The sequence below is a fragment of the Mastigoproctus giganteus genome, chromosome 1 (genome assembly GCF_048544385.1).
Source record: "Mastigoproctus giganteus isolate SK-2022 chromosome 1, ASM4854438v1, whole genome shotgun sequence".
NCBI lineage: Eukaryota > Metazoa > Arthropoda > Arachnida > Uropygi > Thelyphonidae > Mastigoproctus > Mastigoproctus giganteus.
Window position 1 is genome coordinate 128,786,455 of NC_143575.1, and position 16,204 is coordinate 128,802,658.

Here is a 16,204-nt window from a genome sequence, read left to right on the forward strand (position 1 = left end):
GCGAGGTGATCTGAATGAGGTGTATAAGTCCTTGAATGGGTTGAGCAGGCTCAATTCTGATGGAATTCTTCCGCTTGCTCAGATTAAGAACCTGAGGGGGCATAAATTCAAATTGAGGAAAGACAGTTTTAGAATAGATGACAGGAAATTTTCCTTTAGCCTGTGGGTAGTTGATTGCTGGAACAAACTTCCATCTGTCGTGGAAGTTGATAGCTAAATAAATTCAAGGAGGAACTAGACAAAATCGGGTTTTTTTTTGTCTGATAATTCTGAATCTATTATTTACCCTGCACAGTTGTAACACTTACATGTCTGTAATTACTCACTTCACCATATTATTCCCTTTGTTAAAAAGAGCATAATTATAATTGTATCTCATAATTATGGCCGAAGGTTTACTTCTTTTGCTGCTGCTTTTAATATAATTGTATAGATTTATTTAACTCCAGCTGCCTTATTTACTTTTAGCTTAAATTTCTTTTCCATGTTCCTCTCAATTGTCATAAAATCATTTAATGGCCAGTTAGAATTAGGTATACTTCTGGCATCCCCATTTGTAACCTGTATAAATCGGTGTGATCACCATCAGTTATGTCATTCATATCTAGTGGAGATCAATGTGATTCATTGCTTTCCCTATAGTGTTAAAATAAGCAAAAAAAATTTTTGCTACTTTTAATTGCATTTTTTAACTAAAGATCTCTTTATCTTCCTTGGCATGCTCAATCCCTTAGTAACTTAATTGTAGATTAGTTTTTACTTAGTGAAGGTTTCTGTGTACCTTGATAATTTATAATCGTCCCACATATTTTTCTTCTCTGCCACTAGTTTCATCAGTTCGTTTGACATTCGTTTAGGTTTAAGACTTGAATTAAAAAGAGCATAATATAGCTTAGTGGCTTCTACAATTACCTCCCTAACACATCCCATATAGAATCTGCTAGCATCAGTTTGTCCCACTGAAAATTAAAAAATCTAAAACCATTTGTAATCACCTCTGAAAAAGTAAAATCCCTTCCCATTACATCTTTAAATAAATACCATATCTATATACTGGTGTTCATCTACCTGAAGATTTTTAATGCATGAAGCATCACTAATCATTAATCAGGTCAAAAATATTGCTTTAAATTTTTGCCTCCCTAACATAATGTTACAGAAAACAATCACCCAATAAAAGTTGAAATGTTCTACTACTGAGTAGGTGACCAACCCCTACGTTCCCATCAATGTCTGGAAAGGAAAGTTAAAATCCTTCATGATAAGACATTCTTATTTACTGGCTCACTCTGTTTGTGTAGTTGTGCATTATACTCATCACAATCAATTGGCCTGTAACACACTTCTACTCTAATTTTTTTTTCTCCTGGTGTTTCTGTCACACCAGACTGATTCAACATTACTCTGGAAGCCTGTGTAAACTGGGTATGACCTTTCAGAATCTATGTGATTGTTAATCAAGAGCATAACTCCTCCCCCCACCTTCCTGTCCTGTCTGTATGTTTTACTCATTGCATTCAAATTCTGCATCCAGTATGTCAGTTCTGGCACCCCTATAATATCTGCATTTGATGAATTGATCAATATTTCAGATGTGTAAAATTTATTTACTATACACATAGCATCAGTGTATAAGCAAGTATATATGTGCTTGTTTGTGCCCTTAGTAATAGAAGCATCAGTCATAATTATTCAATCTTAAGGCTTATACCCCTGCCATCCTATAGTATCATAATGTTATGAAGTGTAACAAATACAATTTTTATAATTTGATTAGTATTTTATTATATTTAAGAAATATTGCCATAAACTAAAAGCTAATTATCTATTCTTAATTTGTTGTTCTAATCTGACAAATTCCATATGCATTCTTCTTTGCATATCTGTAACTTGGAACATAGGACCATGACCAGGAATTATGTAATCTGCTATTTCCAGAACATGCTGTCTATTTAACATTTGAAGTTGGGGATTTTCACTTCCAGCATCTTCTTTCCATATGGTCGGATTTTCAATGTCATCCTCTCTTTCAAACAAGTCACCTAATAATCAACAAATGTTTACCATTAGGTAAATACCAAAATTTTTGTATACTCTAGAATAAAAATTCACTCAACTGTACTCTGCAGTTGAGTGCTAATCAAAAGTTTTCAGACTTAAAAATAGAGTAATAAAAATTCATTTCACTTAACTAGTATGAGTATTAATTTTAGCTATATTTTATCATCTCTATAGGTGTGAAGACAATTTCTTGAGCTCCTGCAAATGGATAAGTTTTCTTAGAATATTTATCGTATTTTTGATTAATTAACATATTAATTTGTTTTTTAAAAATAGATTAAATAGGGTTATTAGCATTTGTTAGCTTCTTTTTTAAATTTAGCTAGTGATTTTGTAAGTTACGACTCGCTACTCATAGTGCTATTGCGTTGGTGCGAATATATAGCATGTAACTAGTAGCCCAGAAGAATAGTAGGGTTTTAATTGTAATAAATAAGTAGTTTGAAGGTTTTTAATCACTTTTTGGGCATATATCTTTTGTATTTAGCTAAGGATATAACTAATTTAACATTGTGATCACTATGCTATAGTGATCACAATGTTAAATTAGTTATAAAGTTTGATAGCATATATCTCGAAATTGATAGTGTAAGGTATAACGTAAAACTAGATTAGATAGCGCAATATATCACTGCATTAGCTTAGTATAGTATTGTACAGTCAAGTATAGAATAGTATAGTCAATTTTAACCAATTAAATTGTATTTAAACAGAAATCATGCTCCAGACTAGAGCAGCAAAGCAACATACACAAAGTAGTGAGATCTCGTGCTGTGGCTTGCGAGAGAACTCATGGGGGCAATTCTCCAATGCATCACAGCCTAAAAGATTGTGCAACTTGTGAACAGAACATGATCTGCCCAAGGAGGATGTCTTTGTGTGTGCTAGGTGCAGAGAGTGTTAAGCAATTAGACACTAACTAGGCATTCTAATGGGCATCTATGAGAGTTTTAAAAGTCGGGTAGATGCCCTGGAAGGTATTAAAGTGGGGGACCCTTCAAGTTCTCAGCTTCCCAACTCAACAACAGAGATCATCTTGTGCATCAGGCACAAGATGCACAACAGGATCTTGAAAAGTTGGGCAGATGGGCTGAGAGGTGGTAAACAAAGTTTAACATTGACAAATGTAAATTCTGCATATGGGTAGAAGTAACCCCAGAGAAATGTACCAACTGTGTGGTGCTACACTCAGGGTACTGGAGAATGAAAAAGACCTGGAGGTAATTGTTCAGTCAGATATGAAGTTTTCTGAGCAGTGCAGACAGGCCGCAAGAGTAGCTCATGGGGTCTTATCAATGATATATAGGTATTTTGCTAGCAGGGATAAGGAGGTAATTATCTCCTTATATAAGGCAATGGTAGGAGACACCTTGAATACTGCAAACAGATCTGGAATCCTGATTTAGGAAAGATGTAGAGCTGCTAGAATGAGTACAGATAAGGGCAACGACATTGGTGAGTGGAACAAAGGGTTAATGTTACCAAGATAGGCTTAAGTTCTGGAAATTGCAGCATCTGGAGATTAGGCACCTGTGAGGTAATCTGATTGAGGTATATAAAGCCTTGAATAGTATGAACAAGCTCAGTACTGATAGGATTCTTTCTCTTGCTGAGATTCCAGACCTGAGGAAACAAATTCAAATTGAGGATAAATAGTTGTAGAATAGATGTGCAGAAATTAGAAATTTGCTTTTAGCCAGTGGGTGGTTGATTGCTGGAACAAACTTCCATCTGCCATTGTAGACGTTGACAGCTTAAATAAATTCAAGGTGGAACAACACAAACATTTGGAGTGAATGAATGAATGGTTGAAATGGGAAGGGTTGTGTTTTTTTTTTCTTTTCTGATGCTGTGTAAGCTTCCTTCATGAATCGTATGCCTCTGCTAATCTCATATCCTTATTCTTTATTTTTCCTGCAGAAATGTGTTCACAGTACAATTTGCTTGTTGTGCAGGTTTAAAAGAACAGAATTTTCTAATCTTCAACTAAGATTAGCAAATGACAGCTTCAAATGAAAAATTCAGAAACTGGACTGCCACAGGGAACATTTTATTGTTATTGCACCAACAACAAAAAAAAAAAAAAAACCCTACGTACTTACAGGTTATCCTCCTTCCATAACTATCCAACCAGTGAACTTTGAATTTCTCCAAGCCACTCACTTCAAATACCCCTGGAGACAACTTATTCCAATGATTAACAACTTGTTGGCTACAGGAAAACTTCTGACAATCCAGCTGTGATTCTTAGCCTGAATTTGTGCCTGAAGGTCATGGGGGAATATATTGTGCAAAAAGGATAGGTGGAACACGACCAGGGTATATCTGCCAGGGGCAAAACTTTGTGACATTGTAGAGCAGACATCATCTTTTAAGGGCACAAAAGGTAATATTGTATAAGGTAATAAAGGTAATAGTGTCGCGAGTTAGGGTTGAATGTGAAAGTGTTTGCAATTTTGCCCAGGCACAACAGGAGGGAGTATATGATAAGAGCCTTGTTGATAAATTCGGCCCTGAACAGATTGTGCAAGGCTTAAGGGGTAGATTGTTTTTCAGCCTGGTCTGTGCTTGTTGACAGGAGAGACTGCTTTTACAGGGATGGGGTACATAGAAAAGGTGTACCCATTTAAATAGAAAGGGTGCAAGAATATTTGTTGATGCTATCAAGGCAGTGTTAGGTGGGTTGAAAAACTGCTAGCTTGGGGGGATACACAGACTACAAGGGCAAAAGTGATTCTTGGTCTGCTTCTATTAGAAGCAGAGCAAGCATAGTGGAACAAATAAATACATGTGCTGTGTTAGCGTAACTAATAGTAGAAACAGGTGCATGTATACTTGCATGTACAGCAATGCTAGGAGTATAGTTAATAAATTTCATGAGCTTGAAGGCAGATATTGTTGGGATATCAGAGACGTGGTGTCACACAGACATAAGCAGTGCAGAATTGGAATTTGGGGAGTACAATGTGTACAGAAAGGATAAACAGGACAGAAAGGGAGGAGAGGGTTATACTGTTAGTTAAGAAACAAATAAAATCTAAGGAAGTACACCCAATTGATGTTGGTGGAAAATGCAATGTTGGGTCTGTTTGGTGTGACATAAGCACTGGAAAAGGAAAAATGAGAGTAGGTGTGTGTTATAGGCGTAAGGAATCTGATGAGTATAATGAGCACTTGTGCAGAGAAATAGAGTGGGCCAGTAAATCAGAATGTTTTATCAAGTGTAATGTCCAAGTTTGAAGATGATACAAAGGTTGGTAGGGTTTTTAACAATAGTAAAGACAGTATGCTACTCCAACTGGATCTAGATAAGTTCAGCAAATAGGCTGAGAAGTAGCAACTGAAGTTTAACATTGACAAATGCAAAGTATTGCATATGGGTAGCAATAACCGAAGAGAAATGTACCAGCTGTGTGGTACTACACTCAGGGAAGTGGAAATCTTGTTTTAGATTCTTCCTGAGGGGAATTGTGCAGTCAAATATGAAGTTTGCTGAGCAGTGCAGATGGGCTGCCATGGCAGGTCATGGAGTCTTATTAATGATATATAGGAATTTTGCTAGTAGGGACAGGGAGGTGATTATCCCGTTATACAAGGCAATGGTCTGGCCGCACCTAGAGTAATGTATACATTTCTGGAGGCCTCATTCTAGGAATGATGTAGAGTTGCTGGAACAAGTACAAAGAAGGGCAACAAGATTGGTGAGGGGAACAAAGGACTGGAGCATTTTACCAAGAAAGGCTTAGGTTCTGCAAATTTCAGTGTCTGGAGAGTAGGCAACTGCGAGGTGATCTGATTGAGGTGTATAAGGCCTTGAATCGGTTGAGCAAGCTGAATGTTGATGGGATTCTTCCTATTGCTCAGATTAAGAACCTGAGGGGGCAGAGATTCAAATTGAGGAAAGACAGTTGGAGAATAGATGTTCGGAAATTTGCCTTTAGCCAGCGGGTAGTTGATTGGTGGAACAGACTTCCATCTTTTTTTGTGGAAATTGATAGCCTAAATAAATTTAAGGCTGAGCTGGACAGGCATTTTGATCGAATGGCGGGGGAGGTTGTTTATTTATTTTTTTTTTTTTTGACTGATGCTGCATAAGCTTGCTTTCTTCTATCATATGCCTCTGCTAGTGCTAATTTAACTACCATCAAGGGTAAAGGGAAGGGTTTTTGCTTTCATAAAGGTGACTACAGTGGTCTGAGACAGTTTTTTAATTCTATACAGTGGGACCAACTGATGATGTTACCAACAGCAAATTCTAAATGGGAAGCATTCAAAGAATTAATCATGGAAGCTACTAGGCTTTTCATACCAACTAAGAAATAATGTTCAAGGTTCAGGCCTAAATGGATGTCAGATTAATTAATGAGACTCGTGGCAGAGAAGAAAAATGCATGGGATGTATATAAATTATCAGGTGACACAGAAGCCTGTGGTAGATATAAGCTGGTCTGTAATCAAGTCACAAAGGAGGTTAGACAGGTGAAGGAAGATTACAAGAAATTTTTGGCAACGGATGCAAAGAAAAAAGCAAAGAGTTCTTTACTTATGTAAACTCTAAAAGGAAAAAATAAGGGGATGAATCAGATTGGTCCAAATGATATCGATGGTTCAATTGTTGATGATCCTGCTCAGGTAGCTGACAAACTGAATGTATATTTTGCATCTACAGCCACTCCCCGATTAACGTAAGGGTTGCATTCCGCGGAACTCTATGTAAGTCAGAATATCCTCCATGCTTGTGCAACATTCACAAATGCACCTGCTGAATTGATTGAATCAAAAAAGAAATGTTCGATGAACATGTGAACAGAATTATTTATTCAATTTTTTATCTCGTGGGCAGGAAAAATTACAAAAGTGTGCAATTTAAAAATTATAAAATTACAAAAAAAGAGAGGAGGCAGGCATAACATCAGTAAGTTTTACCTCTCGAGCATCTTTGCTAGAATCAATGTCTTCAGCTAATAGGTACACCGCTGCGGAAGTTGAGGGCTGTGGAGATTCAGAAGAGGTTGGCCACTCAACCTTACGAAAGAACATATTAATGGATGACTGGACAGTTTCTTTTTCTTTCATCGTAGATTCCTTTGTAGCAAGCAAGCAAGCATATCATTCACCTAGGGCTTACAATACTGGTATTGATAAAAAAATACCGGTTTTTCAGTACTAATTTTTAAAAAAAAAAGTTTATAATTTAATCACATAAAGGTTATAAAATCACCTTTATGTGATTATGATGTCCTTATCTCTACTAGAAAATGTTCGATAAATCATCGATAGGACACCATGCAACATTGTAACCTGTCCACAATTCTTGAACAACTTCGTGTCTGACCGTATCATAACTCCCAAGTCCCATTCCTCCACTACCGACTTTAGTTCAACTCCACCAAGTGTATAAGTTATTTCGGAGTTGCTGTTCCTTGGTGTAAGACCTTGCATTTTGCTGAATTAAAGCATATAGCTGCCACTTTTCTGACATTCCCGGAAGTCTATCTAGGTCACTCTGAAGAAGCTCTGCTTGGCAGCTGATCATTAACTACTCTACTGATCCTTTCACCATCTGCAAGTTTAGATATCACACCCTATATCCCTTCATAGATGTCATTTAAGATAACTAAAAAACAACAGTGGTCCTAATACTGATCCTTGGGGAACCCTGCTTCTTACATTAACCCAATCTGAGGAATAAACATTTATCACAAACCCCTGCCTGGTGCCCTCAAGCCGTCATGCTATCCATCTAAGGATTTGCCCTGTGATTCCAGCCTGCTCCAACTTATAAAGCAACTGCTCATGTGGGACTGAGTCAAATGCTTTGCTGATATCTAAATAAACACTGTCGAAATTATTCTCAAAATCCAGGTCACGAGTGAACTGTCAAAATGGCTAACCAGATTTGTTAAACATTATTTTCCCTTTATAAAACCATGCTGTGTATCCTACAGAATTCCATTTCCATCTAAATGATCCTGAATTCCATCCTTGATCATTGCCTCCATGATTTTCCCTACTACTGAAGACTGGCTGATTGGTAATTTCCCGTTACACTCCTAGAACCACTTTTATGTTCCAAATTTACACCAATCCAATGAAATCTCTCCTGAGTCCAGTGATTCTCTCATAACTAGCCTTAATGGTTCAATACACTCACTTGCCGCATCCTTTAAGATTATAGGGTATATGCCATCAACCACAGGAGCCTTACTCGCCTGTGGGCACAAAGGTTTTCTCATTAAATCAACATGTAAAATTTCAACATCATTAATTACATTTTTTTTCAACTTCACTCCCATAATTTCTCATTGACGTGAAGAGTTTTTCTTCTGTAAATATCAATGCAAAGTAACTGTCGAGTTCATCTACAACATCAGTTGGGGTATTTAATGGTATCCCACGCAATTACATATGCATCCGATCTGATTTGTTCTTCTCTTATTTGCATTTATATATGTGAAGAATTACTTAACTGCACACTTTGCTCTCTTTATTCCTTATCCCCACTCTTTGCTCTCTCTCCCAGATTCAGTAAAGATATTATAGTGAAAATTATACTTTGCTGAATAAAACATCTTTCTCCTTCAGAAAATGATGAACATAATTCAACTATGGAAAACCAACATGGAGCAGAACATCAGTGTTCCGCAAATTCTTTCCAAAATAAGAAATTGCCTGACTCCAATGAGATTTTAAAAGATGAACTTGAGTCGGAAATTAATGAAATACTTTAACTATTTTTGCTAAAAAAAGTTCAAAGCCTAGAAAATATGGACTGAGATTGTCTACGATTATCTCAGTATGAGAATAGAATCCGAAAGGGCGTTTTCTGCCGCTAATCAAATATGTACCAAAATTAGATCCATTTTAAACTATCATACTATTGATTAGGGGCTTAGAGGGGAACAGGTATCCTGTGTGTTATCAGACACTCAGCCTTAAACACTGATGGATCCAATATCTCTCTATTACAGAAGATTTAGAAGAAGTCCGGTTGGCCTGCCTCCCTAAAATCCACTCATGCACACCTTCTCGATGGTAAGCCCTGTTATGTCACTTAGGTGGCAACAAACGTGTAGAGTGGTTCTCTTCAAGATGCCTGGACAGCATGAAGAGGAAAAGACCAAACCCTCCAGCATGAGAGCACAACAATACAAATGGCCCTCAGTCCCCAGCAGCTTTCACTCTCCCTCTTACGGCAGTGAGAGGATCGGAGTGGAAGCAGAGGATGCTAAGAATCTCTGGGTACGACCAGGCTGCCATGCACGGAAACTGAACTTGGCCTGTTATAACGTACGATCACTCATCGGTGAAGACAAGATATTAGAGCTGGAAAAGGCATTAGAAAATGTGAATTGGAATATCATTGGTTTGGCTGAAACAAGAAGAAGAAATGAATCACTTATAAGTTTATCAAGTGGAAATCTGCTGTACACCAATGGAAACAGTGAAAGGAGTGAAGGTGGAGTTGAGTTTCTGGTCCATAAAGATTTTAAAAACAACATTTTGGAATTCAAAAGTACATCACCAAGGGTGTCAAGGCTAATACTCAAGATTTCTAAGAGGTACAAGCTAAAGATTATAATGATTTATGCACCAACATCGAGCCATGATGACGAAGAGGTTGAAGCAATGTACACCGAAACTGAGAGTCTCCTAGATGAGCAGAAAACCCACTACACTATTATTATGGGGAACTTCAATGCTAAGGTTGGAAAAAGACAAAACAGCAAACTCAAGTAAAGGACATTCTTATCAAAACTAAAGAACTAAAATGGTCTTGGGCAGGACACATAGCTCGAGGACATGATGACAGATGGACTAAGAAAATAACAGAATGGTACCCAAGAGGAGCTAAAAGAAAACCTGGAAGACAAAGGCGGAGATGGATAGATGAAATTCATGAGTTTTTGAATAGTAAATGGATGGCCAGTGCTCAAAACGGAAGGAACTGGAAAGTTGCTGGAGAGGCCTTCATCCTGCAGTGGATTGAAAATGGCTGATGATGACTATTGATTACTTATGTTTCTTAAGAGCTCACTTTATTCGGACAGGTAGTGTGGGTACTTAAACATAACTAAACTTTGCAGTAACAATATGTATTTTTTTGTTTTTAGAATAACTGTATTTTTAATGATTTTTTTCCAAATATTTATCATTGTAATAAAAGTTTATTTAAAACTTGAATTCAAGTAATTACAGTACTTGTTTTTTTCCTTACTTTATTAACTGTCATCAAAATTTATTGAGAAAAACGTTGGTTTTTTGGAATACCGGTATTAATGCCGGTATCCGGGTTTCATAAATTAAAAATACTGAAATACCAGTATTAAGATTTTGACCAGTATTTTAAGCCCTACGTTCACCCCTCTGTTAACTTTTAAGAATCGTTTGCTTTCAGGATCCATTTTCTCAAACCTTGCCATTTCTGATGCAATTTCAAGAAATGCCATTTCCATCTCTCTGGTGATGAAGCGTCTCGGTTCCTCATTTGGTTTATCTTGAGCTTCTTCAGCATTTCCTTCTCTCACTATTGCTGCCTGGAAATCAATAAGTTCTTCATTAGATAATTCCTTCTCTTCTTCTTCTATTAACTCCTGCACGTCTTTGGCAACAAACTGCAAATTAAGTAGCTCTGCAACCTTTACAATCTTATCTGTAATCTCTTCATATGATTCGTCTTTTTCAAGCTCTTTGAAGCCTTTGACGTGCCTCGGGCATATTTTCTTTCATTCACCATTTAAACAACTTTTAGTAATTTCTGCCCCGGTCTTATTAATGTTTCAGATGGCATGGCAAATATTGTAAGATTTCCAAAAGTCTCTTAACATAAAATTTTTCTCATCATCTACTGCAGACAATGCCTGATTAAATATGCTTAAATAGTATGGTTTTAAATTCGAAAAAAAAACCTGATCCATAAGTTGGATGAGTGAAGTTGTGTTTTGTGGTAGAAATGTGATTTTCATGTTCAAATTGAAATCATCTAGATGTGTAGAATGTCCAGGAGCATTATCTAATAGAAGAAAAATCTTGAAAGGAACATCATTGTCTTTACAATATTTTTCAACCTCTGGAATGAAGCAGCATTTAAACCAATCCTCAAAGAGAGATATTGTTATCCATGACCTCTGGTTCGATCGGTATGCACGTGTAGGGTGGCTTTATTGATGCCGTTAAATGCACGAGGTTTTCCAGAATGGTACACAAGCAGTGGTATTAATCTGTAATCTCCCGCTGCATTAGCCAAGCAAGAGCATGGCCCTATCTTTAGAAACCTTGAAACTTGGCATTGTTTTTTTCATCTTTGGCAATGTACGTTCGATCCAGCATATTTTTCCAATACAGAGCAGTCTCGTCAATGTTAAAAATTTGCTGCGTTGAATAGCCACCTTAATCAATAATTTTTTCCAACACATCACAAAATTTCTCTGCAGCTGTAGAATCGGCACAGGCAACTTCACCGCATATTTTAATGTTTTGGAAACCACCACAATGCTTGAACCTATTAAACCACCTGTTGCTTGACACAAACTTGGCTTGGGGTTCACTGTACTTATCCTTAGTACCTTCATAAATACGTCTTGCTTTTGCTTGAATGGCCATTGGACTCAGGGGCACTTGTTTCTGAATCTGATTTTCCATCCATATTATTAATAGCTGTTTCATCTTTGATATAATATATTATGTGAATGCTGTTTTGCGATGACTGTTGGTCTTAAATGCTGTTTTGTGATCACTGTTGGTCTTAAATGCTCCTTTGACATGTTCTTTTATATGTGCACTGTCCTTTAAAATAGTATTCACCATTGAAGCAGCAAGACCTAATTCCCTTGCAATAGAGGACAACCTAGGTCCTGCTTCATACTTCTTAATCATTTCCAACTTCATTTCTAAATCAGTTTTGTTTCGTTTCCTGACACTGCAGGCATTGCACTTTCCATTGGTCCCTTTCCCTTCATCATTGTAATATGTAAATAGAAATGAAGAGAAGTTTCTGAAAATTTGTTTTTTATATGATTGAACATTTCAGTGAAGGGGAACACATTTCACCATAATACCGTAACATAAAAACCCACACAATTCCAGTTATCGGGATTATCGCAAATGCAATAAGATCAAGTTTGATACTCGAGTGACATTCAGGTCAACTCAAGTGGACCCAATTTCAGTAAAGTCCAAACAGTCTGTGACAGCCAAATCCTCTGCTTCCACCTTCACAGTGATGGGACTGTTAGTAATCCTGGGTATAACCTCCATGCACAAGCACACTGTGGGTGAACCACCCAGGTGTGAACCAATGTAAGCAGGGGTTGAGGTGTGGCACCCACACCACATGGAAGAATGCCACCCCTCTCTGTTACCAGGCAATACTAGGTGGTAGATGTCTCTCATCAACAGGTGCAATACCACCACTTTGCTTATTGGAGGCTTGAAGTGGTGGAACACATGTTTAGTCTCCAGAGTTTAATCTCTTCCATCATGCAGTATAACTGATTACTTTTGAGGTTATGATGAACAATCATGGCGAGATCCAATCTTCCTTACATTTCGAGGGTACAGCTCTAAAACGGTGTTTGCAGGTTGGCCGCTAGTTAGTACACTGGACCGGACCTATTGGTAAATCTTTAGGAGATTAGCTAGTGTATAATCTTGCTACCTCTACTCTGCCAGAGAGTGACTGGAGGAGTCCGAGTAGTGTGTATGCTAGGGGCATTGTCGAGGCCACGTTATGTCAAGGATCTGGGTATATTCTTATCATGTGTATATCCAAAAAAACCATATCCAAAAATTTCATTACTTCATACAGCATGGCCTCCCCCGCCACTTTTTTCTTACTGTTGAATACACCATAAATTGTCAAACTAATAGAGTAAGAAAAGATCTAAACCTCTCAAACACTTCCTAGTACTTTTTCTAGGAAGTACTTTTTGTGACAGAATCTCAGTTATCAGTTGATTCAACTACTGCTCATCTCAGTTACCCAAATTATTTGCTGTATGATTCCTTTCACTTCAAAGGTGGTACTTGTGCATATGTCCGTTTCGATATTCTCTGTCAGAGGCTTGGAAATTTGGAATCTCCTTCTTCGATCTTCTCTGGCTTAAAATCTCACTACCTCATTGTGTCCAATTCATCTGTTGTCTCTACCATTCTCCCAACTCCACTAATCACTTGGAGCTCTTTGACTTCCTCTCTGTGCAACCTGACTTTCTCCAGTCCAACTTTCCTAACAGTGACTTAATTTTCCTTGGTGATTTTAATGTTCACAACTCCAGATGGCTTCTGTTTTCTGGTCACACTGACCCAGTTGGTCAAGATGCTGAGGCTTTTGCAATTACTAATGACCTAGCCCAGATTGTTCATTTACCTACAAGAATACCGGACAATCCTAATCATACAGCCAATACGCTTGATATTTTTCTCAAAAACAACTGTTCTAAGTACACGGTCAAAGTGAGTGGTCAAAGTGGGAGTGAGTAGGCACCTCAGATCACAACTTGGTGATTGTCTCTTATCCAGTGGAGCCATTACCTCATGGCTATTCCCAACCTCGTATTGTTTGCCATTACAAGAATGCAAAATGGGATGACCTGCGAGATTTCTTTTCTTTGGTTGGATTACTGTTTCAAAACTTCGTCAACGTTTGCTCAGATTGTGTCAGTGAAATTATTCTTGTAGGAATGGAATCCTTTATTCCACACTCCACTTTAAAATCTTGTCCTTTATCTAAACCTTGGTTTTCCAATAAATGTGCTAAGCTGTTCAAGAGAAGAACGTTGCAAATCGTAATTGGCTAGTTTCCAATTCTTCAGTTTCATTTTCTGCCTACCCCAAAGCTTACAACAATTGTAAAGCAGTTATTAATCAGTCCAAACTAGATTTTCAACAGACTAAGAGCAGAAAACTTGTTTCTTGCACTAATGGTAGCCAAGCATTCTGTCTCTTGCCAAAGCTATTGGCCGCAACTTTAACCCATCTCTGCTCCCACCTCTGTCAAAACCAGATGGTTCTATTGTCACTTCAGCCAAGGATAAAGTTGACCTGCTAGCATCCCATTTTTCTTTCTGCTGTATAAATTGGAGCAGTATAGCATTGGAAACAAATTGCTGCTATGGATAAAGAGATGGTTGAGTTGGAGAAAACAGAGAGCGGTAATCAATGGACACTGCTCTTCGTGGACTAATTTTATTAGTGGAGTCCCCCAGGGTTCAGTGTTGGGTCCATTGTTGTTTTCTGTATTTATTAATGATATTTGTGATGGTATATCAGGCTTAATGTCCAAGTTGCAGACCATAGAAAGGTTGGCAGGGTTGTTAATGACACTAATCACAGTACACTGCTGCAACAGGATCTAGAAAAGTTGAGCAGATGGGCTGAGAGGTGGCAAATGAAGTTTAACATTGACAAATGTAAAGTACTGCATATGGGAAGCAGTAACCCCAGAGTAATGTATCAACTGTGTGGTACTACACTGACAGTGGTAGAGAATGAAAAGGACCTGGGGGTAACTGTGCAGGCAGATATGAAGTTTTCTGAGCAGTGCAGATGGTCTGCAAGAGTAGCTCATGGTGTCTTGCCAATGATATACAGGAATTTTTCTAGTAGGAATAATAATGAGGTGCCCTAGTATAAGGCAATGGCCAGGCCAGACCTTGAGTAATGTACACAGGTCTGGAGGCCTCATTTTAAGAAGGATGTAGAACTGTTGGAATGAGTACAGAGAAAGGCAACAAGATTAGTGAATGAAACAAAGGATTGCTCTTACAAAGAAAGATTTAAATTTTGTAAATTACAGTGTCTGGAGACTAGGCACCTGCTAGGTGATCTGACTAAAGTGTATAAAGCCTTCCCCTTGACAAAACTCCGTGACCTGCTCTGGCAGCCCATCTGCACTGCTCAGATGACTTCGTATCTGACTGTGAAATTACCCCCAGGTCTTTTTCATTCTCAACCTCCCTGAGTGCAGTACTGCAGAGTTGGTACATTTCAGATCAAGGGTATTACTCCCTCTGGTTACCCCTCGAACATGTTACGGTAGAAAACAATCCTCTAATAAATCCACAAATGTCTTGCTAACGTGAGAGTAACCAACCTACAAGTTCCAGTCAATATTTGGAAAGTTAAAATCCCCTATTATAAGACATTGTGATTTACTGGCCCAGTCTATTTCTCTGCACAACTCCTCATTATACTCATCGGTTCATTAGGCCTATAACACAAATCTATACTCTCATTTTTCCTTTCACAGTGTCACACCAGACTCAACATTACATTGTCCACCAACATCAATTGGATGTACTTCCTTAGATTTTATGTGTTTCTTAACTAACAGCATAATCCCTCCTCTCTTCCTACCCTGTCCATCCTTTCCATACACATTATACTCCACAAATTCCAATTCTGTACTGCTTATATCTGTGTGACACCATGTCTCTGATATCCCAACATTATCTGCCTTTGATGTCTTGATCAGCACTTCAATTTCATCGATTTTATTGACTATACTTCTAGCATTAGTGTACACGCACTTGTTCTTACTCTTAAGTACCCTAACACAGCCCATGTATTTACTTGTTCCATGCTCCCAGCAGCTCTCTAGGCTGCTACTCATTACAATGGAAGCAGTGCAAGAATCACTTTCGCTTCTGTCTTTTAGTCAGTGAATTCCCCCAAATTAGCAATTTTCCAACCCACCTAACACTGCCTCGATAGCATCAGCAAATATTCTTGCACGCTTTCTATTTAAGTGTATCCCATCTCTGTTGAAGCAGTCTCTCCTGTTAGCATTCTTCCTCTTGCTCAGGATAATCACCTGAGAGGGCATAAATTCAAATTGAGGAAAGTCAGTTGTAGGATAGATGTACAGAAGTTTGTCTTTATCCAGCGGGTGGTTGATTGCTGGAACAAACTTTCATCTGTCCTTGTAGAAGTTGATAGCTTAAACAGATTCAAGGCAGAACTAGGCAAACATTTGGAGCGAGTCGATGGGTGAAATGAGAAGGTTTTTTTTTTTTCTTTTTTCTTTTATTTTTTGGCTGATGATAGCATCAGCCAAAAAATAAGCACTACCTAGAGATCAGCCCCTGGGGCAATCAACTGGGCATTCATTCAAGATACCTCATGCTGCCCCACTATCTAACCC

At 38.0% G+C, this 16,204-nt stretch overlaps 1 protein-coding gene across 1 annotated transcript in view; it reads right to left on the reverse strand.

The window, feature by feature from the left end:
• Positions 1 to 1,811: 1,811 nt before the first annotated feature.
• The window catches only part of LOC150091133 (metallo-beta-lactamase domain-containing protein 1), a 75,466-nt gene continuing 61,073 nt past the window's right edge, over positions 1,812 to 16,204 (reverse strand). The window contains exon 5 of the mRNA XM_090382180.1: positions 1,812 to 2,042. Within this exon, the coding sequence (XP_090238306.1) occupies positions 1,822 to 2,042 (221 nt within the window). The 3' untranslated portion in view covers positions 1,812 to 1,821. The remainder of the gene's footprint in view (positions 2,043 to 16,204) is intronic.